Source organism: Equus asinus, chromosome 6 (genome assembly GCF_041296235.1).
Source record: "Equus asinus isolate D_3611 breed Donkey chromosome 6, EquAss-T2T_v2, whole genome shotgun sequence".
Taxonomy (NCBI): Eukaryota; Metazoa; Chordata; class Mammalia; order Perissodactyla; family Equidae; genus Equus; species Equus asinus.
The window spans coordinates 88,314,561-88,340,047 of NC_091795.1; the positions used below are offsets into that span (position 1 = coordinate 88,314,561).

Here is a 25,487-nt window from a genome sequence, read left to right on the forward strand (position 1 = left end):
CTTTTAACTTGTTAACCAAAGGTAGTTTAACTCAAGCAATGGCTTATTTAAAATGACTCTCGCTCCAAAAGATAGAAGTGACTCAGTATTTCCATTTGTTTTACAATATCCTCATGAAGAAATAATGAGAAATGGGAAATCTGAAGACGTGCTGTAAGAAAAATAAACAATACTTATCATAATAGTGATTAGAAATAACCGAGTTGGACTTTTTGTATTTAGTTGGAGAGAAAAAGTAACTTGCCTAAGGCTACCTAAGATGTTAGAGACAGAGCCCAAATAAGACCCCAAGTCAGCTGCCCCCATGCTGGGGCTTTTCTGACCTGTTGTCTGATAGTTAACCAGCAGCAGAGGAGTGATAGACTATAAAACAGATGAAAAGAGAAAACTTTCTAATAAAAGAACTTCTTCAGAGAGTTCTTGTGCTTATGCTGTCATGTAATGGCAGAATATTTAATACTGGCTAGAGTGTTCATTTTAGTACTGTGAAATTTTGAAACATTGTCTCTACATTAAGAATTTCTAACACTTTGTCTTTGTGTATTTACCCTAATGCTCTAACCTTTGCTAGTACTTAGCATTCTTGATGGCACTGTAGATCACTTGTAATGTATATTTCAGTTCATTTATCTTTAAGGCACATTAAAATGAAGTATTCAAACATAATCTTCTTTTGTTTGTTTCAGGTGGATAATCCGGTTTCTGTTTTAACCCAAGAGATGAGCAAGCAGTTCTTACAGTCTAAAAATGAGGGAGACAAATACAAAGTAAGAAGCACCAAAGTAAATATAAACCTAACAAAAAAGAATACATTAATAGATTAAGCATATATACTGAACATTACTCTTGCTCACATAATAAATGTTGAGTATTTTTTTAAGCCACTATTTAAAGTAGTATTGTAGGACTAATTTAGGAAATTGTTAAGTAAAATGGAAGTATAATTTTCTTGTAAATCCTGCTTCAATTTTTTGGCTTTTAATTCTGAGATAGTAGATTATTATTTTATAAAATTAATCTTTAGAGAAATACAAGGAAATAACTAACCATGCATATATAATAACTTGTAATCCTTAAATTATTTAAAACTCAAGAAACTAACAAAATAATTGACTACTACTAAAACTTACAGTATAACCTTTGAATAGATTTTGGAATTTCTTATTCTAAGAATTTAAGATCTGCTAAGATCAAGGATAGAAATGTTTTTTCTGTTTTCATATTTGCTTAAAGAATGGAAGGACAGTGAAAGTGAGCCTTCAAAATGGTCTCACTAGCAGTGTTTTCTTTCGTGGGCTTTTAAGAGCTTTTGCAAATGAACGTATAGATGTGAGCCTGGCAGGTTAAGTAAATTTTAGGTCTGAAATAAGACATGTTCTTTGTGTTTATGTGTACTTGCCTAAGTGTGTTTTTAATGTCTTTTTACATAAGTGATCTAAAAGTTTTTGGAGACCAAATTCTCTTTTTCACACTTCCATGGAAGTTTTCAAACTCCTGCTTGTGTTTTTCTTGTCATTGATATAGTTCTTCATGAAAGCAACCCAACTTGAACAGATGAAGGAAGATTATTCATACATTATGGAAACAAAAGAAAGAACAAAGGAGCAGATAAATCAAGGAGAAGAGGTTTGCAAACATTTAACGCAAATATTTTTGAGATGAGTCAGATTCCCATAGTACTTAGTAGGTAAATGGTATTGTAAAATGATATGCCTATATATCTATTTAAAACTAAGAACGTTTTTATAGCACTCTCTGAAGTGTTTGAAGTGTGGTTTTTATATCCATGAAATTTATTAGCCTTTACTTCTTTGTTTTGTAATAATGGCTATGTACACATCTTACTTCCTCTGTTAGACTATAAACTAAAGGACAGGATAGTATCTAACATACTTATCCCTTGATATATGATCAGTTGATTCCACAGTAGGTATCACTAATTCCCACTATAAGTACTTTAAAAACTATAATATTTCTTTCGATAGGAAAATAAGCACAAGCCTTAAGCTGATATTATCAACATAATATGCGTTTATAACTAAGTACGGTAGGTAGCTCTTTCATTGCACTAGTAGAAGGTTACTTTCTTTAAGCTCTGATAGCTTGGTAGCAGCTATCACATCAGTACTCACGAGCTTGGCAGCTGTGCAGATTTGCCTGAATTTGAAGTCACTCAAGCCAGCGTGACTTATGTAAATTTGTTTTTACATCTGCTACATTTTGTTCTTGTACTTTCTTCTTCACATTCCTGAACATCCAACCTTCTGTCTGATAATCAGAGACTTCAGAATCATAAGGCTTGTGTTTCAGCTGTTCATCCAGTACATAAAGGCCCACCAATTTTTGTCTGATTCTGTGTCTTGTTCTGTTGTTCTTTAGTCAGTTTTACACAACCAGCTGAGCTGTCAGCAACTTCTTATCTTGTTCTTTTGAGGTAGAGTTATAGTAAGGATTGACTCAAGTCAAACTTGTTAGATGTTACACTGACCTTTTTACTTCATTTTTGAGGAATGTATATTTAAAATTAGGTTTATAGTTGTATGGTTCATCAAGTGAAAACTCAAAAAGCAAAGATTGAATATATTTATCTTTATTCCCCACATCATAATCCTTTCAGACCCGGGGTATGTGGTAATGTGCAAGGAGGTACTATAAACCACAGAGTTAACATAGCTCACTTTCTTGGAGTATCAGTGTTATTATTGGGGAAGGGAAATATTTGCATATTCAAACAAATGTATATAGTATATGTTACATTTATTACTTTAAAAATATTAAATCAGGACACTGAAGAAGTTTGCTTTGGATAGTTTGGGGTTAAACACTCACTTTCTTTATGGTATACTTTTATCGACAGTTAAAGATATTTTGGTTATGAAGTTTAAGAAACACTTCCCTATGTCATGTAGCAGAGTTCCTTATGTATAATATGCACTTAATAAGAACTTTTTTCCTACTTAGTTAAATGCCCTGTATTCTCAAAATAAACTCTGGGTTTGAATAGTTAAGTCTTTAAGAAATAGTGTGTGGAAGATAGAAACTAGAAGTCATTCAGTGATCAAATATTAAGTTCCTACCACGTGCCTGCTAGCCTTGTGCTTTGGCCATATAATGGCAAATAAGTATCAGGATTCTTGGGGTCATCGACCTAGCTATTTGGCGGGAAGCAGGTGGTAAATAATTGAGTGTAGTGAGCACTACTAAAGGAGTTATAGACTAGGTTTGTCCAAAAGCACTTAACAGGTTACTAGCAGTGGGGGGTAGGAACAAGGCAGGGGCAGTGGGAAAGGTACAGTTGTTAAGGAAGTGATGTCTAAGGTGAGAATTGAAGGATGAATAACACCAGGCAAGGGATGGTGAGACTAAGGAAAGGTTTTCCAAGAAATGAGCTTGCTTGGAGTTTCAGCCCAGAGAGCATGTGGTACTTTTAAAAAGCTGTCAGAATGTCAGATTGTCTAGAGTGAAGAACACAAGAGTGAGGGATGAGAGGCCAGTTTGTGGAGGACCTTGTAAGACTTAAGGGCCCTAGAACACATAAAAGTGGATCACTTGATTAAATGTATGTTTTCAATAGAGTACTTTGCTATAGAAGAGAGTGAATTGCTGTAGAGAGCTCAATAAAGAAGGTAATTAGCATTGTCCAAAGAGATGATGAGGACGTAAGTCCAGGGTAGTGGCAGTAGTAATGGAGAGCAAAGCTTTGAAATGATTTGGGCAGATCTTATATGGGACGTGGAAGGTAAAGCTGAGACAGAGGAGACATCATGGGTGATTGAACGGACTCCAGATTAGATCAGCTGACCTGGGCAGTAGAGTAAGTTTATTAAGATAGGAAACTTGGGAAAAGGAACCAGTTTTTCTTTTCCTTTTCTTCCTTTTGTTTCTTTTAAGGAAGATGATGAATTCCCTTTTGAAAGATTAATTTTGAAGTGCTTATAAAGCATCCAAGTTGAAACGTAAAGTGAGAAGTTGGATGTATGAGTTAGGCATACAGAAGTCAAATCTGGCCTCAGTAAAAATTTAGGACTCATCATGTATGGTTGATATCTAAGCCACAGGAATGACTTAGCTTGCTGAGGAGGAGAGGAAAGTAGGCCCAGGCCTGAGCTATGAGAAATGCTCGTGGAAGCCATAGAAGCCAAGGGAAGAGAGAATTGAGAAAGAAATGGTCAGGACTGTGAGATGTACTGTGTGGGCAAACAACACAAGGATTGACAAATACCCCCTGTGTTTAGTGACATAGTCTTCATAGATGTCTATGGCGAGACAAGTTTCAGTAGTGGTGAAAACAGAAGCCAGATTTGTGGGGCTGAAAATGTGAGGAAATGGAAGAGATGAGAGAATTTTCATGAAACTTGACTGGAAAGGGAAGAAGACTTTCAGAGGAGGAGGTGGTGCCCAGTGATGGGTAGTGGTGGTTTTGTTTATAAGTGCGAAAGATAGTGAGTAAAGATTTAAACATGATTATGGAAAGGAGTCCGTGAAGAGGGTGAAGTGGAAACAAAAATGAAGATACGGGATGAAAAAAATCAACTAATTTCGACCTCCTGAGAACACAGGAGGGGGTGGCAGGATCCAAAATCTAGGTAAGAGATGGGGACTGGACTTAAGTATAATGCAGCCACCTCTTCTTTTGTAGCAGGAGGGAGAAATGACTGCTTTAGATTTGTAGGGAAGGTTGTTCGAAGTTGGAGAGAGTTTTTCTCTGATGGCTTCTAAATTCTCTGAAGTAGAAGACAGAGAGAATGAATGAAGGATCAGGGTGGCAGGGTATATGAGGTTTGAAGAGAGTGATAATGGCTTGAAATAATCCTGGAGAATGGGAAAGTGACTTGGATAGGAAAACCGAGTAAGATCTACAGTGTGTAAGGATTTAGTTGAATATGGTAGGCATAAATGAAGAGGAGAGGTTGTCTGCCCAAGTGTACAGAATATAAAGTCTAGGAGCCACTTCAGAAGCAGTTCTAATGTCATTCTATTTAAAATTTGCTCGATGATTTTATTTATTAATTATTAAGAGAGGACTTAGATAAGAAAAATTATAACACTTTATTTTTGGAAACAAATTCCTTCTGAGCCTTCCATTATCTTTGGAATGTTTACTGGGTATACTTTGCCCAGAACAGACCAGTCTGTCTATCAGTTATAGAATCGAGAGAAAATGGGAAACTGAGTTTTGGGTTTTGTCTATACTGGCGTAGTCTTGAAGCTTTTATCCGTTTGCTACTCTTCGTATGAAGAGTATTTGGCCATTTTTATAGTACAGAAAATAACTAAATTATTGCATCTAGTTAAAGTATACCAAAGAACCCAAAATATTTTTATTTCACCTTAATTAAATCACTTCTTAGCAAATCTTTTTTAGTACTTGTTCAGGCAATGTATTCAAAAGAACTGCATTTGCAAAATGTCTTGTTCTTTCAATGTTAATAAGAAATATATCCTTTTTTCTTTTTTTAAGCGACTTACTGAACTAAAGCGCCAGTGTTTGGAGAAAGAAGAACGTTTTCAAAGTATTGCTGGTTTAAGTACAATGAAGACTAATTTAGAATACTTGAAACATGAAATGGCTTGGGCGGTGGTAATTTTCACTGAATTATTCACATGTATTTGTAATATATAGTATATATTTGGTTACAATTAGTCTTATACATAATTTGCTATAATTTCTTTTTAGGTCAATGAAATTGAAAAACAATTGAATGCTATCAGAGATAATATCAGAATTGGAGAAGATCGTGCTGCTAGACTTGACAGGAAAATGGAAGAACAGCAGGTATTACTCTTTTTTATACAGATTTAGTAAATTGAATCATATGAGATTGTTGATATTAGACTGTTTAAGACCTACAAAAGTAGCAGTTTCAGCCTAGATATTTATCTGTATTTGAATTTATTGCTCAAGTGAAGCCAGTGTAAACTTTTGTTCAAGAACTGTTGTGGCAGCTTTCTCTTAAAAAAAGTGTTGTGTTTGGATCTCATAGCCTCTCTGAGGCTAGGGATATAGAAGTCTAAATGCATGTGTGTGGACAATGGTCCTTTGTTACCGACTAGAGATGATAGAGCATAAAGCTTTTACTCTTGGGTTCATTGAGGAGTAGAGACATAAAACGGTCTGAGGAATAAAGGGGTGCTAGGAAAATAGTCAATTAGAATAGCGTTAAAGCTAAGTATCATGAAGTATAAGAGTTCAGAACTGGACACAATGCCCAGAGATTGTTAATGGAACATCAGGGAACTGAGTTTTAGGACCCAGCCATCAGAGACTTTCAGTATGTGGAACACATGTGGGATAAGTTGTTAGGTCTGTTAGGTTAATTTCAACCTGAGGTCTAAGAGCCCAGGTAGAAGCTACTGTGCTGTTTATCTAACATTCAGGAAAGCCACAGAGTCTTCCACTTGAGCCTAGAGATAGAGGTTGGTTGAGTGATAAATAAAGATAGTAATTTTCTTTTGGGGGTTTCCACATGGGCCTTTTTACCATATAGCAGATCCCCTCTTTATCCTTGCCTTTTCATTCTTTTTTTAAGAGCTTTATTGAGATATAGTTCATATACCATACAGTCCATTCATTTAAAATGCACAGGTCAGTGATTTTTTAGTATGTTTACAAGGGTATGCAGCCACCACTGCAGAATTCCTCATACTGTCATGGCAGAAGTAGGACTCCTAGCCTTTCTTTCTTTATAGCCCCATGTACTCACTGTGGCTGACTTACCTCTTAGTACCTACTTCTACTTAGCTTGGGAGTTTTGGGCTCCCAAGCTTGATTGTGGCCTAGAATGTAATCTTCCCTACCTCGCTTTTTCCTATATGCCCTCAAAGACATGTCTTTTTCCTTTTAAGGGTTATGACAATCCATCAAAGGTAGTAGATGAGTGTGTAAAAACACCAGAAATAGTGAAGATAGTATCTTTACTTAGTGATCTCTGGGCTGAGTTTCTTACTCCCTCTTCGGGTAGTACCTGGGAGTTCAACCCCACCTACCTCTCTCACCTGAAATTTTCATTTCTGAGAGAATATTCTAAAATTTATGCAAATTCTTCTCAGCCTCATTTTTTAGCTTGTTAAAGGGGAAGACCTTAAGTTACTTTCCTCTTTAGATATTTCCCCACCCTAAAAATAGAATGCAATGTGAGTGATAGGGTCCCACCTTTTCTTCAGATGGGAAAGGAGGATCTTGAGGCGGGGTGATACTTAATTCTGTGGGTGTTTGCTCCACTTAAGTGTTTGGCCACTCTCTGTAGTAAATGGTAAATTTCTGGAGGGTAAGGACTATGTTATATTTATATCCTTCCCACCAAGTCTTACATAAAACCTTACATATAGTATATGCTTGATTATTGATTTTACAATGACTATTGAGTGGAAGGTTTCTGAAAAAATAGCGTCTAAAGCAGACTTTGTTATTTTGTTCCATTTATTTTTTTATTGAGGTAACATTGATTTATAACATTATATAAATTTCAAGTGTACATCATTGTATTTTGACTTCCGTATATGTTACATCGTGTTCACAAAGTCTACCTTCCATCCATCCCCATACAGATGTCCTCCTTTACCCCTTTTGCCCTCCCCCCAACTTCCTTCCCTTCTCGTAACCACCAGTCTGTTCTCTGTATCTATGTGTTGTTGGTTTTTTATCTTCCATGTATGAGGGAAATCATACAGTATTTGCCTTTCTCTGTCTCACTTATTTTGCTTAGCATGATACTCTCAAGGTCCATCCATGTTGTTGCAAATGGCAAGATTTCATCTTTTTTATGACTGGGTAGTATTCTATTGTGTATACCACATCTTTATCCATTCATCCCTCCATGGGCACTTAGGTTGTTTCCAAGTCTTGGCTATTGTAAATAGTGCTGCAATGAAATGAGAGTGCATACATCTTTTCAAATTAGTGGTACTCTGATTGTCACCACTTGTGCCTCTGGGGGTCACTGATGTCTTGCTGTTGCTAGTGTTGCTATGGTCGTTGGCTTCCCTCCTGGGCATACGGGGATGGCTGATGCCTCCAGTGCCTCTGGGATCAGCTGGGTCAGAAGCTCTTTCACTGTGGTAGGGAGAGGAAGAGGGTGGGGAGGGAGCTGGGTTCTGGGTTCACAGGCTACCAGCTCTGGTGTTTCCTGTTACCTTGTGGCCACAGGTGCCACTACAGTTGGGTTGTGGGAGTCCCGTGTGCACCTCTGCTGTTGCTACCAGACTCTGAGCTGCAGCTGGACTGGGATCATGGGGCTCCACCTCTGCTGCTGCTTGGTTCCCTATGGCTAGAGTCACCTCTGCACCCCCTGGTGCTGCCCACCAGGTTCTCTGGGGCTTAGGGTGGCTGGCTCAGCTGCTGTAGCTGGGCACCGCCTCTGCTGTTCCCCCATTTTACCTCTTCTGTGTGTTCCAGTCCACCCACCTTCTTATGTACCGATGTGTGGATTTCTCTGGGGTTCCGGTGTGTTGGGCAGTGTAGCCTGTGTTGGGTTATGGATGTTTTACTGACTGTGGATTGAAGGGGAGAGACAAAGGGATCCTCTCACGCTGCAGACTTTAAACTTGTGTTAACCTAATTTAAAACTGAAAATAAATGAATTATGTTTAGTTGTATAACATGTGGGCCAACTTCAATTTTTGTAAAACTCATGCAGATCATACAGTCAATGTTTTAATGATAAAACTTCATTACCATTCTATGCAGTGCTTCCTAAATATCCTATGTATTGGCAATTCCCTCATCTTTATCTCCTCTTCAAACTTTTATCCTGAGCACTTGATTCAAATATCTGTCTTCACATCTTTACCTACGTGTTGCAGACACTTAAGACTTAGCATGTCTAGTTGAATAGTTGTGACAAGCTAACAAAGCATGAAATATACACTCTCTAGCTCTTTCTAGAAAACGTTTGCTGATCCCTGATCTAAATAGTTCTTGTATTTGTCCCTTCTAATCCTTTCCTATTGTCGGTGCCCCATTTTGGTCCCTAATTATTTTTGTTCCACAATCTCATGTTACCTGCTTACTGAAATCTTTACCTTTAATGTTTTCCTCCACCCTGCCTTCCATGTGCTCCCAAAGTGAGGTAGTGTATGGATTTGGTCATGTCTTGTCTCCCTGTTCTCTAGAGGGTTAAGTTGTAAGCTGATCATTATGGGATTCAAAGCCCTTCTACCCGCTTCGTCTCATCTCCTATCACTCCCCTCTCAGTTTAAGCCCCAGAAATATTTTAATTCCTAAAAGTAAATATTAATACCTTTCTACATGCTTTTCCATCTGTCTCTGACACTTTTCCCCAAGTTTTCTCCTGGTACATTTTGATTAATCTTTCACATCTCAGTTCAAATGCTACTTCTGCTTTGAAGACATTCCTCACTTTTTCTGGCAGACCTATGGGTTCTTCCTCTATGTTTGCACGATTGTAAATAAACATACCCTACTTAAGCATTATTGTTTACAAGTTGTATTGTCAGTTTGTGTGTCTGTTTCTCAGCTAAATTGTGTTTATCTCCCTTTAATTGTGTTACTTAAGACAGTTGTGACTATATCTCTGTATCCCCAGAAGATAACACATTTGTTGGAAAACTCAATGTAGAATTAAAATTAATTTATATTTTAGTATTTTATATAATTATGTTTGCTTGTCTAATGTCTTAGTTTATTTAGTCAGAGTGAAAATAAGTTTGTTGTTGAGATGTGAACTACGTAATAATTATTTTTAAATTTCTCTGTTTATTGAAGACAAAGAAAATATACTCCATCAATGTTGTTATTTTCTTAAAGGTCAGACTTAATGAAGCAGAAAAAAAATACAAGGATATTCAAGATAAACTAGAAAAGATTAGTCAAGAGACAGATGCACGAACACCAGAATGTCTGGCTTTGAAAGCAGATGTTACTGCTAGGAAAAGGGCCTATAATGAAGCTGAGGTGAGAAGTCTTCTAACCTGAATATTAAAAACTGCATATCAAATATAAATACTGTTCATTTATTTTTAAAAGTACAGTTTTGTAATTGAGAGAAATCTGTGTGGCTTTCAGACTTTCAAAACTGTAATGATTTCATATGGCCATTTATGTACTTTATTTTAAAAATATATTTCTGCATATATTTAGCTTCTGTTTTGAAGATTTGGCAAAAGTGGACTTGAATGGGATATTTGTTTTTTTGATTTACTCGAATATATATAATTTTTCCTTAGGTTTTATATAATCGCTCCCTAAACGAGTATAAAGCATTAAGGAAGGATGATGAGCAGCTTTGCAAAAGAATTGAAGAACTGAAAAAAAGGTAAGACAGTTACTTTGCAATCGTTGTGATAATCTCATTTTGTAATAAAGTGATCTAGGTGAAGTGGAGTGCAGTCGGCCCTCTGTATCTTCAGGTTCCACATTGGTGATAGGGAGGGCCGACAAAGGGACTTGGGCATCTGCGGTACCAAGCAATGACTGTATTATTGCTAAAGGAATTTTATCACGCTGCTTTGTTTTTTAAATGTTATGTTTCTCACTTAACGTTTTCCATTTTGGATTATTTACTGTTAGTACTGATCAATCTTTGGAACCTGAACGATTGGAAAGGCAAAAAAAAATATCTTGGTTAAAAGAAAAAGTAAAAGTCTTACAGGATCAAGAAGGTTCTGTCAATCAAGAGATCGAACAGTTTCAGCAAGCCATAGAAAAAGACAAAGAAGAACATACCAGAATTAAGTAGGTTTCATCATCCTTAACATGTTTTTTTTCGATTGAAAATTATATAGTTTTGTTCTTTATATGAAGAGACAAAACATGGTTTTTTAACATTTCTTCTACATAATCAGGGATCTTTTAAAATCACTTTGCCAAGACTTTTCTTACACTTGTAGAGTTGGACAGTTTCTGGGATTCCTAGTCCTCATCACTATCGATCATTTCTTTTCATGCTAAGCTCATGCTAAGTTTTGAGTACTTCTGACTGTTTTTCTTTAGTAACACAATTATTTTCAAATAAAGAAATTTGCTCTTAGTTTTTAGGGTAGCTGGGTCACTGGTTTGCAGGTGTTAGGGGAAAAGGCTGAATATTTCTGTATAACTGTATCACGTATTTGTTCTGTTTTTGTGCTTTTATTTTTTAGGAGAGAAGAATTAGATGTGAGGCATACGCTGAACTATAATCAGAGGCAACTGAAAGAATTGAAAGATAGTAAAACTGATCGCCTAAAAAGATTTGGCCCTAATGTTCCAGCTCTTCTTGAAGCAATAGATGATGCTTATAGACGTGGGCGTTTTACCTGTAAACCTGTGGGCCCTTTAGGTATTTGTCACCATTTAGTCAGGATGCAGTAAACATTAGAAATAATTTTTTTTTTTCAGGAAGGGGTCTGTTGAATCTAATTTTTTTTTTTTTTAAAGATTTTTATTTTTTTTTTTTCCTTTTTCTCCTCAAAGCCCCCCCAGTACATAGTTGTATATTCTCCGTTATGGATCCTTCCAGTTGTGGCATGTGGGACGCTGCCCCAGCGTGGCCTGATGAGCAGTGCCATGTCCGCGCCCAGGATTCGAACCAACGAAGCACTGGGCCGCCTGCAGCAGAGCACGCGAACTTAACCACTCGACCACGGGGCCAGCCCCTGTTGAATCTAATTTTAAAACTATTATCAAAGCTGTGTAGTTATGTGTGGTTTTAATTATATATGTATTTTTAAATAATGGTAAAAATCACATTAAACTTTCAGACTTTCCTTTTATATCTTTAAATCATAAAATAGCCAAAAGAAAGAGAATTTAACAAAAGGAAAAGTCATTACAGAGTTTAATAATCTGATTTTGATTTTTTTCCTGAATGGATGAGTGAACAAGTGAATGAATTAATTTGAATGTAATTGATTAGTAGGAAAATCCAGTTACATCAAGATATAGTGGAAAGAACACTCAACACCTGAGTTTTGTGTAACCTTTATAAAATGACTTGTCTTTTCCTAATTTCACTTTAGGTTGACCAACATTCTTTCTAAGTCCTGTTCCAACCGTAAAATCTGGGGTTATTTAATTATCCTCATATATACATGAGATTTAAAAAAATCGAGTTCTTCTGAGGAGTTTTCTCTAATTCTGTACATCGTTAGGTGAAAATGATTATGTAAATATAAATATATTTTCTTAGTAAAGTACTATATTACAGGCACACCTTGGAGATATTGTGGGTTCAATTCTAGACCACTGTGATAAAGTAAATATTGCAATAAAGTGATTCACAAGAAATTTTTGGTTTCCCAGTGCATATAAAAGTTGTATTTACACTATACTGTAGTCTATTAAGTGTGCAATAGCATTATGTCTAAAAGAACAATGTAGATACCTTAATTAAAAAATACTTTATTGCTAAGAAATGCTAACCATCATCTGGGCCTTCAGTGGGTCCTAGTCCTAATCTTTTTGCTAGTGAAAGGTCTTGTAAATAACACAATATCTGTGAAGCACAATAAAGTGAAGCACAAAATGAGGTATGCTTGTACGGTGTAAGTACAGATTACATACTATATTAAGTATTGTAGAAATGTCTCTTCATTCAAATGGTATGTACATTTATACCTGGGATCCATTTCAATGGATGAGTCATTTTTTCCCCTCTCTAAATCTAAAATCCCAATATCAATTAGTTTTACAGAAAATTATAAGAAATCTATTAACCTTTTGGCTTGATTTTCAGAACACCATTCAGAGACTGTAATAGTTTAAACTTACATAGAAAAACCACTATTAATTTACATTAGAGTGGGACAGTTTTTTTCACAGGATTTGGTAGGTTTTCTCCCTGTTGTGTCCAAAGGAACTGTGGGGATTTCTCATTCAGTGAAAGTAAGATCTGTAATATCATTTAAGCTGCTTTATGTGAAAGTATTTTGAAGTCATTAATGAACTATTATTAAAAGATAGTTACATTAATATTTCAAAGTAAGTATGGGCCTTTTAATAATTTTCTCTCACTTTTAGGAGCTTGCATTCATCTTCGGGACCCTGAGCTTGCTTTGGCTATTGAATCTTGCCTAAAAGGACTTCTGCAAGCCTATTGTTGCCACAATCATGCTGATGAAAGAGTTCTTCAGGCACTGATGAAAAAGTTTTATTCACCAGGGACCTCACGGCCACAGATAATAGTGTCTGAGTTTCGGAATGAGATGTATGATGTAAGACACAAGTAAGGCATCAGTAATTAAATATTGTTTCTGCTTTTGCTTAATCATCTGCAAGGTTAGAAGGAATTAAAACATTTTTATGTTAACCATACCTACACTACTGATGTGCAAAATTTTATCAAGGCACTTCTTTAATTTCAGTCTAGGTATTGGAGATACAGAAATAAATAAGAGATACTCCCTGCCCTCGTGGTCTTTATAGGAGTTCTACTGTGGGAGGTAGTACAGGGAAACCCAGATGTAGTGTGGCATAGAAATTCTACTGTTGAGGGAAATGATGCAGACCTAGGCAAACTAAGAGAAAGGCACTAAGGAAGAACTTTGGTACGCAAAGTTCAGCTGTCAGGGTGCTTCACAGATTCCTTAAAGAGCTGTGATTGTTTTCTTTGATGAGCCTAACAAACCTTCTCAAGAGTACAATACCCAAATTGGCCTCTTTGCTAGCTGCTGGCTAGCTAGTCACTTTACTTTTGAATATATACATATTTTCTAATTTATTCTTTGTGAGCTTTGATGAAATTGGATCACAAGATGCAGATGTAGTTCAGATGAGGGGGTAATTAAATGTTAGTAGGTAGGTTAGGAAAGAAATCAGAGAAGAGAGGATAAATGATCACTCTTCTAAGTGATGACTTTGTCAAGTGATAGACAAAGGTTAATTGCCTTCTAGGCAGATAGAATACTATGTGCAAAACGCATGGGGGCATAACCTCATCAATTATTCTGCAAAAAATAGTGTCTGCCTTATAGATAATAAGGAACAGATTAAAAGAGATATTTAGGACCAAATCAATAAATAGTGTTACTTGAATGTAAGAGAAGCAGGAATGGAGGATGACTCTTAGATTTCTGGCTGGAGTGACTTCCTAACAGATACGCCATCAAATGATTTAGGAGAAGTATAAGAAAAAAGTGGCTTTGTAAAAGTAGATAAGTCCTGTTGTGGAATTGTTGATTTTTAGCTTTTAGGCTAGAAATAAAGATTTGGGAGTTAGGGGTAGAGAGTTTTCTCTATCTGCCTGAAAACTTGACTTTATGTTAATTTCTAGCTCTGATCCCTGGTTTCTAAGACCTGGTAAGAGTGAAATTTAAGTTGTGCTACCAGACAGCATTGCTTATGGTAAAAATGACCCCTGACAGGTTAGTTGCATCTGGCCTGGGAGAACTCTATACACCTGGTGGGAAGCCAGTATGGTGAGTCTTGTACTTGGGCATTTCCATCTGGGACCTTGGAAACTATTGCCATGAGGTTATTAGGAGAGATACTGGCTTCTTTGAGGAATATCCTCCTGCACCTGAACTGTCCTTTGGAGAGCAAGAACAGTTGTCATGGACAGCTGTATGGACTGTTCTGTGAACTGCTGCAAAGCCTCCCATAAAGAGGAAGGCCTGGCACTGACCTGCTGGGATGTTGTGTTTCCCAGACGTATTTCTATTCTCTTAGCAATATACCAAGTGTGATTTACAGTTTCCTGTGAAGGGGTGCAAAGGTGAGCTAAGTTTGTGCAGTAGAATGTCACTTTTCTTGGAAGTAGGTGATTTCATGTGCTAAGAACGAGGGCCTCGGGAGTTGGGTAGGAGGTTTGGGAAAATGAGAGAGGAGGCTGACCCAAAGTTCACTTGAGATTCAAACACCTATGGTGGCTACAGGAATTTTTACTAATAATGTTTGATTTTTTAAATAGAGTTGAGTGGAGAATGTGTATTGTTGAATTAATATTGCATTAGAATTTTTTAGAGGGGGTGGGTATTTTTTAGCGTGGGTGAGAAAGTGCTTCTGGGAAAGTAGTTCAATGATTGGCCATGGGTTTTAGGCTAGATGGGGATGAGAAGGAGGCCTGGGAGAAAATCTATATATAGCTCAGCCTTGATGAAGTTAGAAAGCAGGTTTAACAGGTGGGATTAGCCTAGAAGATGGTAGGTTGTAGTGAGAGTGGGAAGTTAGAGTCTCATGGGAGCAGCTCCAGGGATGACACAGTCCATGTTTAGCTTCAGGACTAGGTTGAAGTTGGTGGAGGAGTGGAGGAAGTTGGATGGTAATCCTTTTGGGTATTGATATTGACAAGTCTTGAGTATGTTTAATACCCTGTCAGCTTTCGCTGCCTTATAAACATTTTGAAGGGGTGGCTTTTTTTGTGAAGAACTTTATCAGTATAAGTTGTGTTTCAAATGCTAAACTTAAAAATTGGGCGTGTTATTTTAATGTAGAAAAGAACAGTGAAACTCTCTAAGAGTGTGGAATGAATCAGATACATTAGGCTTAATTAGATAACCTCAACCAAGATACTTAGAAAAATGCCTAGCTCCCCAGGGAGATATTGGGGAAATGTCATTTCCTTTCCTATGAAAAGGGCCTTCATTCCTCTTTTCCCAGGAAGTAGCGGCTACTGCCCCACTCAGCTTGTTATTACCCCCATCTCAACAGAAATGTTCTTTCTGCCTGAGGCTCTTCTACTTATGCTCTGAATTGCGTACTTTCCTGCCTGATTCAGGAACCATTTTTAATTAATTCAGCTCTTTCCTGAGCCTTAAACTTTCCTACCCTGTTGACTTCTCTCCCCTTGTAACATCCTAGGTCACTGATTTGCCTCTCCCTTCAGAAGGATGACCTACTCCTAGGGGTGACTGTGCATTTACTCCCTGACTCACTGCTATCTAGCTGCTGAAATATTCATTGTATTTTTCAGCTATTTCCTTGTTGCCAAATCCAACGTATATGTATATATTTTTGTGTATTTATTTGCCTTCTCTTGGGCATTAGATACCATTAAATATACCCTCCTTGAAACCCCTGTGCTCCTTTGGTCACTGTGACACTACTTTCTGGGTTCTCCTTCTACCTTTCAGATGCTCTCAGCCTATGTGGTAGCTTTTCTTTATCTCCCACTCCTTTTATCTTGGTGCTCCTGAAGGCTCTGTCATTGGTTTGTTGTCACTTCCTATATCCTGCATGCTTCGCTTCAGTGGCCCAGGTTCAGTTCCTGGGTGTAGACCTGCATTGCTGGTCGGTGGCCATGCTGTGGTGTGGCCCACATACAAAATAGAGGAAGATTTGCCACAGATGTTAGCTCAGGGCGAATCTCCCTCAGCAAACAAAAACAAAAACAAAAAACATGCTGTAAATTTTAAACATGTTTTTTCTCTATTTTAATTTGATTGTGATATTTTTACCATTACTTGCCTTTAAAAATCACGTTTTTATTAAGTGATTCCCTCTAAGCTTAATTAGGATAATCAAATCATTTTGTTTTTACCTCCTCTTACCAGTGAGGCTCATTATATTTGCCTGCAGTTTTCCTGTCTCTCCTGTCCTCTTTAAGCTTTCTACCTGACATTGTTTGGTGAGCTTATTTCATATTGTTCTTTCCTTGTCTCCTGTCACTTATACTTCACTGCCACTGTTCCTTCCTACTTCTGGTTCTCCTAGACTGATTTGATAGCATTTCTTAGCATGCAACTAGTTGTGGTATGAGCCAAGATGAAGTAAATCCAAGGAAGTAGAGCAGGACGACAGGGTGGTTGTTACTTGGTGCTGTATAACAATCTGGGGGGAGCAGTCTTGTCTAGCAGTGGTGTGTGCCTGCCCAAAAATAGTCGCTCCTTCCTAGCACAGAAGCCTGTGCTTTCAACAGACTGGCCAGGGTCTGCATTTCACCAGGATCTCCTACCACGTCCTCTCCCTCTGCTTTCTCTGCTCATAGTTGACTTTGATTCATTGATTGACACTGCTTGACATTGCTAGAACACCCACTTCTCATTCTTTCCTATCCTTGTTTTTACTTCCACTTGAACTCCATCCTATGTTTACTATCCTATTTCTCTGCTTCCTTTTACAGGAAAAACTCCTCAGAGTGGTCTATGTCTCTCGTTTCTCTCCTCCCCTTCTTTCTTGAACCTGCTCCAGTCAAGCCTTTATGACTTCACCACATATCAGAACAGCAAGGCACCAGTGAGCCTTTCTTTGCTTGAGTCTGTAGTCTGTCCTTCCTGCTCACAAACTTGACCTACCAGCAGTATTTGACTCAGCCGATCCTTTCATTCTTCCTGAAACGCTTTTTACTGGAATGTTCCTAAGACCTCATTCTCTGGTTTTCCTGAATCTCTAGGTATTCTTTTTTATATCTTTTGCTCCTGCCTCACCTCTCACTGCATCTGTGCTCCAGAACTCGTTTCAAAGTATGCTTGTTCCCTAGGCGAACTCCTCCAGTCTCACAGCTTTAAAGACAGTTCATACACTGATGATTACCAAATCAGTGTTTCTAGTGGGGCTCTTTCCTCTGAACTCCAGAATATAATAAACTGAATATATATTTTCCACTTTGATGTCCAGTCGACATTTCAAACTTAACATGTCTAAAAGCAAAATTCCTGTTTTCTACCCTAAAACTTCCTCTTCGTAGCATCTTGCCCGTCTTCATTTTTCAGTTACTCAAGCCAAAACCTCAGTCATCCTTGACTCCTCTCTGCCACACTGCATCCTATTGGCTGTTCTTTAAAACATATATCCAGGACCTAAACATTTCTGCAGTGACTACCCTGGTTCAAGCCATTGTCATGTCTCACTTGAGTATTGCAATGGGCTGATCTTTCTGCTTCTGGTTCCCCGCCACCCCTACTCAGTATTGCAGAGTAAAGTCAGATCACGTCACCCCTCTGCTCAGAGCACCATATACATTTCCCATCCCGTTTCCCTTATTATAGGCTTTACTGCAACCTCTAGGGCCCCCATGATCTCTCCTCTTGCTGTCTCTCCCGTCCTTGTCTCCAGAAGCCCTCGCCTCACTGCTCTGGCCACCCCAGCACTCTGGTCTCCTGGTTCCTCCACACCCCTTGTCAGGGCCTTTGCAAATGCCATTCCCTCGACCCAGAATGCTCTTCTTCAGGATGCCAATGTGCCTCTCCCATTTCTTCAGTTATCTGCCCCCTATTACCTTAGTGAGGCTTCCTGACCCTTTTTTGTGTGAAAAAGCACTCTATGCCCCTTTTTCTTTTTCTTTATTCTCTGTCTCCCTTCAATAGAATGTGAGCTCCATTGGGAAAAGGACATAATCTGTTCTGTTTACTGCTGTCTCCTCATCCTCTGAACAACACCTGGTACAAAGTAGATGATCATTAAATGCATGTTGAATTAATGAATGAATAGATGTTAAACGTATATACAAAGATACAGGCTTTGTTTTGGAGCTCTAGGACTAAGATTGCACTAATGATGCCACGATCGTTTCCGCCTTAGCCATTCGTGGCTCCTGCACCTGCTGTTCTCGGTGTGTCTATTTTTCAGTGCTGTCAGTAGCTCAGATGTTTAAGTTGTTTTGTTGAAAGATTGAATGTCTTTTTAGGGAACCCAAATTACAATTAATAGGAGTATCTTTTCGCTCATATTTCTTCTGTGTTGATAATAAACTTCACTTCAGTTTTTCTTATCTCAGTGGGAAAATTGTTTAGCTATTTAAAATGTGTTTTAATTAATTGACATTTATGTTTATGTATGATAGCAGTATAAGATTTAAGGAAATTGTAATTATTAATTATAATAGGCAACAGGACATAAAGATTAAGAATCTGGGTTCCAGAGCTGAGCTGCCTGGTTTAAATCCTAGCCCAACCACTTAACCGGCTAAGCTTAGGACACTGGGGAACTTCTTAAACTCTCTGAAGCTTCGTCATCTGAAAAAAAAGAAAGAATAACATTATCTATCTCATGCTTGTTATGAGGATTAAATGAGCTCATATTTATAATCTTAAAATAGTACCTGGCACATAGTATTATATAAATATTTGCTAAGTAAATAAAATAAATTAAATCTATTACAGATGTTCTGAAATGTTATTAGATATTTTCCATTGGCTTATTATTGTCTACCCACTCATTAAAAAATATATCTATAAACTTAAAGTTTGATAAGTTAATACTTATATATTTTTATTTCCTAGAGCTGCTTATCATCCAGAGTTTCCAACGGTTCTGAAAGCTTTAGAAATAGATAATGCAGTTGTTGCAAACAGCCTAATTGACATGAGAGGCATAGAGACCGTGCTACTAATCAAAGTAAGACCAAGTATTTGCTGTATTGTATATTAGTTTTAAGTTTTCAAAACTGAAGTTGGTTAAATAAATTCCTATTCCCCTTCTATATCATAGAGTTGTTGATATGTTTTACCATTGTACTTTTTTACCCCATAGGAAAACTATACAATCATGTAGAGCTGGTTGTGCATTTTCTGCCCCAGGAAACTTTTATAACTTTTGACTGTTCTTTGTAAAATAATTTTGCTAGTATATATTATTCTTTTGGCTCATGATGCTATAAAATTTTTTTGTTCATTCTTTCTTGATTAGCTGGCAAATCCATTTTTTATTTATCCTCACAGATACATGTATTATTACTATTCTGCTTTTTAAACAAGTACTTTACTTGATATTTTATTAATTTTTATTCTTAAAATTTTGAGTCCCGTAAAATAAATCAATATTTACTTTTCTTCTGTGTGTATATTTTTATGTACTTGTTGGATTAGGTCATCATATTATGTTTCATCTATTGGCATAAATTTGCTGAAAAGGGACAAGGAAATTCAAAACAGAAATCTGTAATCAAGACAATCATGATAGAGTCTGTTTTTCTCATTAATGGAAATGGAGAAGTAATGGTATCAGTAATCCAAGTTGTGTGTATATATATTGCAAGTTCATATTGTAATTATTTGTGGCCTTTGCTATCTCATAATTTAGAAGAATACTTGAAAGAAAATAATGAAGTCCTATTGTAAAGATCTTTCCAGAGAGGTTGACTAGGCCTCCAGTAAGCTTAATCCCTTTTTACTTCCTCCAGAGCTTAAATATTTCTAGGCTTTCCCTACATATTCAGTATACTAAACTTTTATTGGAATTTGCTATTCACTCACATCTTCTTTAGGGTGTAAAACTTAGAAAAAATAAGATTTGTGTGAACTGAGCTAAAGTAAATATTTCCATGTGAAAAGATATGTACAGTAATTTGTAATTTTAAATGTATAGCAATATTAGGATTTAAAAATAAAATATATCAGTTTGTCATAAAGCATTGTTTACTACATTATTTTAAAGACTTAACAGTTTTAATTCTTTGAATCTTGAAAGTTGTTTTTAAAACTTTTATTTAACTTTATGGAATTATTTTACTGGAATGTTTAAAAATACTTGAATCTTAGTGATAGGTAACATTTTGAAACTGTATGCATCAGAAGTGCTTTGACAGAACTTAAAAATATAGTCCTTCTCCTCCTCTTTCAGAACAATTCTGTAGCTCGTGCAGTGATGCAGTCCCAAAAGCCACCCAAGAACTGTAGAGAAGCTTTTACTGCTGACGGAGATCAGGTTTTTGAAGAACGTTATTATTCATCTGAACATACAAGACCGAAGTTTCTAAGCAGAGATGTGGATTCTGAAATAAGGTTAGTGTCCATTGTAGCTCTACCATATTACTCCCACTGCTTCCTTCAGGCTTCAGTTCTTTTCATATTACTCTATTAGTAGTTATTTCAGTGAAGAATTGTGAGTAATCTCTTTGTTCTTAAAAATATATTTAGCTGGATGTAGAATTCTAGGTTGACAGTTATTTTCCATCATCACTTTGACGACAGTATTCTGGGCTGAGATCACAAAGTGTGTTCCCTTGACCAGCTGATCTGCACGTTGTCTATAACCTGTCTGCAAGGAGGTAAGGAGCTTAACTCAGAATAGAAATCAGCTACATCACTATGCCCATTGTGTAGTTCTGCTGATTTTTCGTAATGAGAGTACAAGTATGCTGGTCTACATTCTGTCTCAGGTTCCGTACTATGTCTCTGACTGGTACTTTGAGTTGCACTGTTTTAGAAAGAAGATCAGTTGGCACCATAAGAACACATGCCTAGGAAAATAGAACTGCTAGAGGAGACAAATTGAGAAGTTGAACGAAAAAGTAATGTGTATTTAATGAGAGTCAAGAGCATGCAAAAAGAATTTTTGGTACAAAAAAACGTGATTTTCCAAACGAACTACTTCAGTTGATGAATTGATGGGTTGAAACTGAATCAGTGACCAGACCTTAGGTAGAAGAACTTACCACTTAAGTAAAAGAAATATCTAAGAAAATTGAGTAAAAGTGGAAGTATTCTAAATGACTTGTGTGTGTAGGAAAAATGAGAGTTTTGTTGAAATAGATTCCCTGTTGCTAAGTAATAGTAGTCATTTTAGTGTGATTATGAGAGCAGCATAAAGGAAAATAATTGTAATAATTATTGTAAAGTTGAGTAAAATCTCAACTGAGCAACAGAAAAAAGTTAAATGATCAGCAACTTGGTGTTGTGGCACCCAGAACACATTTTAAATTGACACTGAATCTTTCTGATAGGATAAACGAAAGTCCATAAATGTTTGAATGCATCTATATGAGAGTGACCTGTAACGTGATAAAGTTTTATCCATTGTGCCAGGACATTTAAATCAGGCCTTCCTAATTCTAACTGGACAAGACTAAATTATATGGTATTCAAGCAAACAGGAGTGCAAATATATAAACGGTGTTGGTAGTGTTACTCTGTGTAATTCACACTTCTTTCGACAAAAATGCCTCATGCATTCGTGTCCCAAGTCTTAAAACAAAATAAGTATAGTACTCTTGGAAAAGATTGTCTATCTTGCAGCAAATTAGGATCCCTGATTCTACATTTTAGTAATAAAGTTTCAAAACTTAATGTTTGCAGTCAATATTTGGCTTCATTTTTAGCTAAAAGTGTTGTATTAATGTGTAATGGACAAAAAAACTCTTTTCTTTTAAAAGCCCCATGAACAGTGGATTTTAAAAAATTGTTTACCACATTGAAAACTTCATTGATTGAAAATATAAGTTCTGATGATATTTAAATAACTTTGTGTCCTCTGTTTTGACCTGAACCAGTATGATAGTTGTCTGATATTTAGAAGTTTAAAAAGATTCAATAGTGTTTTTTAAATACAGAAAAATATTAATTGGAAAACAAAAGTAGCTCATAATCCCATTTCTCCATAGTATCTATTGACATTTTAAAAATAATTAGAAGTAATATGTGCGTATGGTGAGAAAATTCAAACGGTACAGAAAGACATAAAGTGAAACCCTTCATCCTCCTCCCTTTTTCAACAGTAAGGAAATAGTTTAGCAGTTTCTTATATATATTTCCAAAACAGTTTATATATTTATACCATATACATAGGATTTTTAAAATTGAGATATAATTCACATACCATAAAATTCACTCTATTATAAAAGTGTACGATTTAGAGATTTTTATTTTATTCACAAGGTCTGCAACCATTACCATTGTCTAATTCCAAAGCATTTTTATCACAGCAGAAGGAAAACCATCCCCACAAGTAGTTATTCTCTATTCCCTTCACCCCCAACCCCTGTTAACCACTTATCTGCTTTTGAATTTGTCTTTATGCATCAGTCTGTTCTGGATATTTCATATAAATGGCATCATATAATATGCAACCTCTCGTGTCTGGCTTGTTCCACTTAGACCGCTAGAGCATGGTCTAGCGAGTGCGGGGTGTAATGGGGTGTAAGGCATGCAAAGTGAGGGGTGCACTACTGGGACAGGCTGCTCTGGAGACATGTATTCATCCCACACAAACAATGCATGCCTGCGCAGTTTTAATATGTCTCTCTTTAGGGAGCAGATGGTCTTTCTCCGTGTAAAAGTTAATGAGAAAGTAGGGAGAAACGCTATGTGAAAACATGAAACAGAATTTGTCCTACCCAGCAAAAAGGAAGTTGTAAAATTTAACGGTTTTGTTCATATAAATTATGATTGCCTAATTTTATTCTTAACATTAAAAAATTATATAATAATAGAATATTTTCGGTGCTCATTTTGTCAGTTTTTAATTTTGATTTAAGCTCTAGGTTTCAAAGTTTGTTTACTTGGTAATTTTTTTTAAGCACAATTAACTGTTAATAAAGGTAGAGATTTATATGTGGTAAAATAAACTTTTTATTAAATCCTCAGGAGCCCTCTTAAGTTTTTGCATCTGGCCCCAGTTTTACCAGAAATACCACAATTATTCTTGTCCTTTCCTCATTTTTATTATTCATGTATCACTCATTCAGCTATCATTTATTGATTTTTTTTTAAATTTTGAGAATTCTAGCAAGGTAGCACAGTTATAATCTTTCATCAAATTTAAGATGCTCTATTATTTTATATGTGAGTAAAAAAGAGAAAATACTGTAATTGAACCGTGGACTGGAAGATGATTTCAGAGCTCAGAGATGATAAAATGTGGAAGAATATACATCTTAATGAAATACGGCATACGCTCCCAATCAGAAAAGTTTTTCTTAACTCACAGGTGGTTGTCTTCCACCAGGCGCACAGCTTTGGGAGACAGGTGCTCAGTTCAGTGAGTTGGGAAAAGATCTTTTCTAAAGACAGTTGATTTCTGCTGGCACAGGGACCCTTTATGACTTTGGCATCTGTCTACTTTATTCTCCATCCCTCTTCATTGGCCTCCTCCTCGTACCTTTCACTCCCCACACATTCTTTTATTCACCTACAGTAAATGTTGAGCTGACTATCAGTTTTATCTGTTTTCATCTCTCTGTGCCTTTGTATATTTTTTTCCATTTGGCCCCCAGTTGGTCCAGTTGATGAAAACTTTAGAGAGTACTATTCACTTGGCACCTCTCTCAGACTCAGTCTTATGTTTCTGTAGTACTGCGGGCATAGAGTATAGTATCCTGTTCACATTTTAATGTTATGGTTTATTTCTTGATTTTTTTTCCTTTTTGTTTGATTCCTTCATGTCTTAATTCTGTTTCTGCTTTTGCCTATCACTGTACACAATGCCTGCCGCCCAGAAATTGTATGGTAAATACTTATTAGTGAACTATGACTCCACTTAAGAAGATTTTTTTTGCAATCTCTGTATTTTCATGTTATTAATAACTTGGTAGGAATAAAGAACTGGCTTAACTGGATAGGGTTTTGCAAATAAGCTATTACAAATAAGCCTTTCTTTGTAAAGATCTAAAGTATTTGTAATATTTAGACATAGACTTACAGTATTTTTTATCCTCTCCTCTCTCGCAAGTGACTTGGAGAATGAGGTTGAAAATAAGAAGGCCCAGATCTCAAATCTTCAGCAGCATTTATCTGCCCTTGAAAAGGATATTAAACGCAATGAAGAATTTCTTAGAAGGTGCCAACTACATTATAAAGAGTTAAAGGTGAAAAAATATGCATCATTTTGTTTTTCTCAGCTTATCACTTCCAAGTTATTTTTAAGATCCTCCCATTCATTTAGTTAGAGGAGTAGTTCTCAAACGTTTTGGCCTCAAGCCCCTTAAAAGAGGTTTCATTTATGTGGGTTTTATTGGTCAGTATTTGCATTGTTAAACAGTAAAACAAAATTTAAGAATATTTATTAGTTCATTTACAAATAATAATCTCACTGTGTGTTAAATAATGTTTTTATAAAAAATAACATTATTTTCCAAAGACAAAAATATTTAGTAAGAAGATTGACATTTTTATGTTTTTGTAAAGCTTTAATATCTGGCTTAATAAAATTCAGCTGCATTGTCATATCAGCTTCTGCAGTCAGTCTGTTGAAATATTTCGTACACATCATAGAGTTAGAAACCTCTTGTACCCTTGTGAGAAAGTGATACCAAAAATGGTGACTAATGTCTTAGTGTTTTTATGAGGGTAATTTTGACCTCACCATCCCGTGAAAGAGTCTCAGAGGCACCCAGGGGCTACTTGGCTTGTCCTTCGAGAACCACTGGATCAGAGTAATCGTTCCATAACTTGAGACTGGGTGTTTCAGAAAAATATTTTCTGAATATTCTGTGAATTCAACTTTGTCATCATTTTAAATACTAAGGTGGAGTGTAGTTAAAATTTTTTTGCATAGGAATGGATTAACAATAAGGGTGATTATGGCAGACTTTATGAATAACTACTTTTGGTTCATTTAATGCTAACCTGTCTCTTTCATTAACTCCAGAATCCTTCTGTAACATAAAGCAGAGGAGAACTTTGTGGATTAGTAACATCCTTTCCAAGGTTTTTATTTTTATCTTTTATTTATTTTTATGTTACTAAAATCTAAATACTTTTTTCAGGTGAAAATAAGAAAAACTATTTCCGAAATTCGGGAGCTTGAGAATATAGAAGAACACCAGTCTGTAGATATTGCAACCTTGGTAAGATTCTTTTCCTCAAATTAAGTGTAGTGTTAAAGGACAAAACGATCATTTAGGTTAATAGCACCTACTCTCAGGTGTTTTTCTAAATCCTTTTAATTGAGGCTACTTTTT

The 25,487-nt window shown here is 36.3% G+C and overlaps 1 protein-coding gene across 2 annotated transcripts in view; it reads left to right on the plus strand.

Annotated features, from left to right (window-relative positions):
* The window catches only part of SMC6 (structural maintenance of chromosomes 6), an 80,709-nt gene that overhangs the window by 24,964 nt on the left and 30,258 nt on the right, over positions 1-25,487 (plus strand). For both annotated transcript variants that reach the window (XM_044771977.2, XM_014848061.3), the window contains exons 7-19: positions 687-767; positions 1,525-1,626; positions 5,462-5,581; positions 5,678-5,776; positions 9,767-9,913; positions 10,186-10,274; positions 10,529-10,693; positions 11,098-11,276; positions 12,956-13,160; positions 19,093-19,207; positions 20,432-20,592; positions 24,257-24,392; positions 25,293-25,373. In XM_044771977.2, the coding sequence (XP_044627912.1) occupies positions 687-767; positions 1,525-1,626; positions 5,462-5,581; positions 5,678-5,776; positions 9,767-9,913; positions 10,186-10,274; positions 10,529-10,693; positions 11,098-11,276; positions 12,956-13,160; positions 19,093-19,207; positions 20,432-20,592; positions 24,257-24,392; positions 25,293-25,373 (1,680 nt within the window). The remainder of the gene's footprint in view (positions 1-686; positions 768-1,524; positions 1,627-5,461; positions 5,582-5,677; positions 5,777-9,766; positions 9,914-10,185; positions 10,275-10,528; positions 10,694-11,097; positions 11,277-12,955; positions 13,161-19,092; positions 19,208-20,431; positions 20,593-24,256; positions 24,393-25,292; positions 25,374-25,487) is intronic.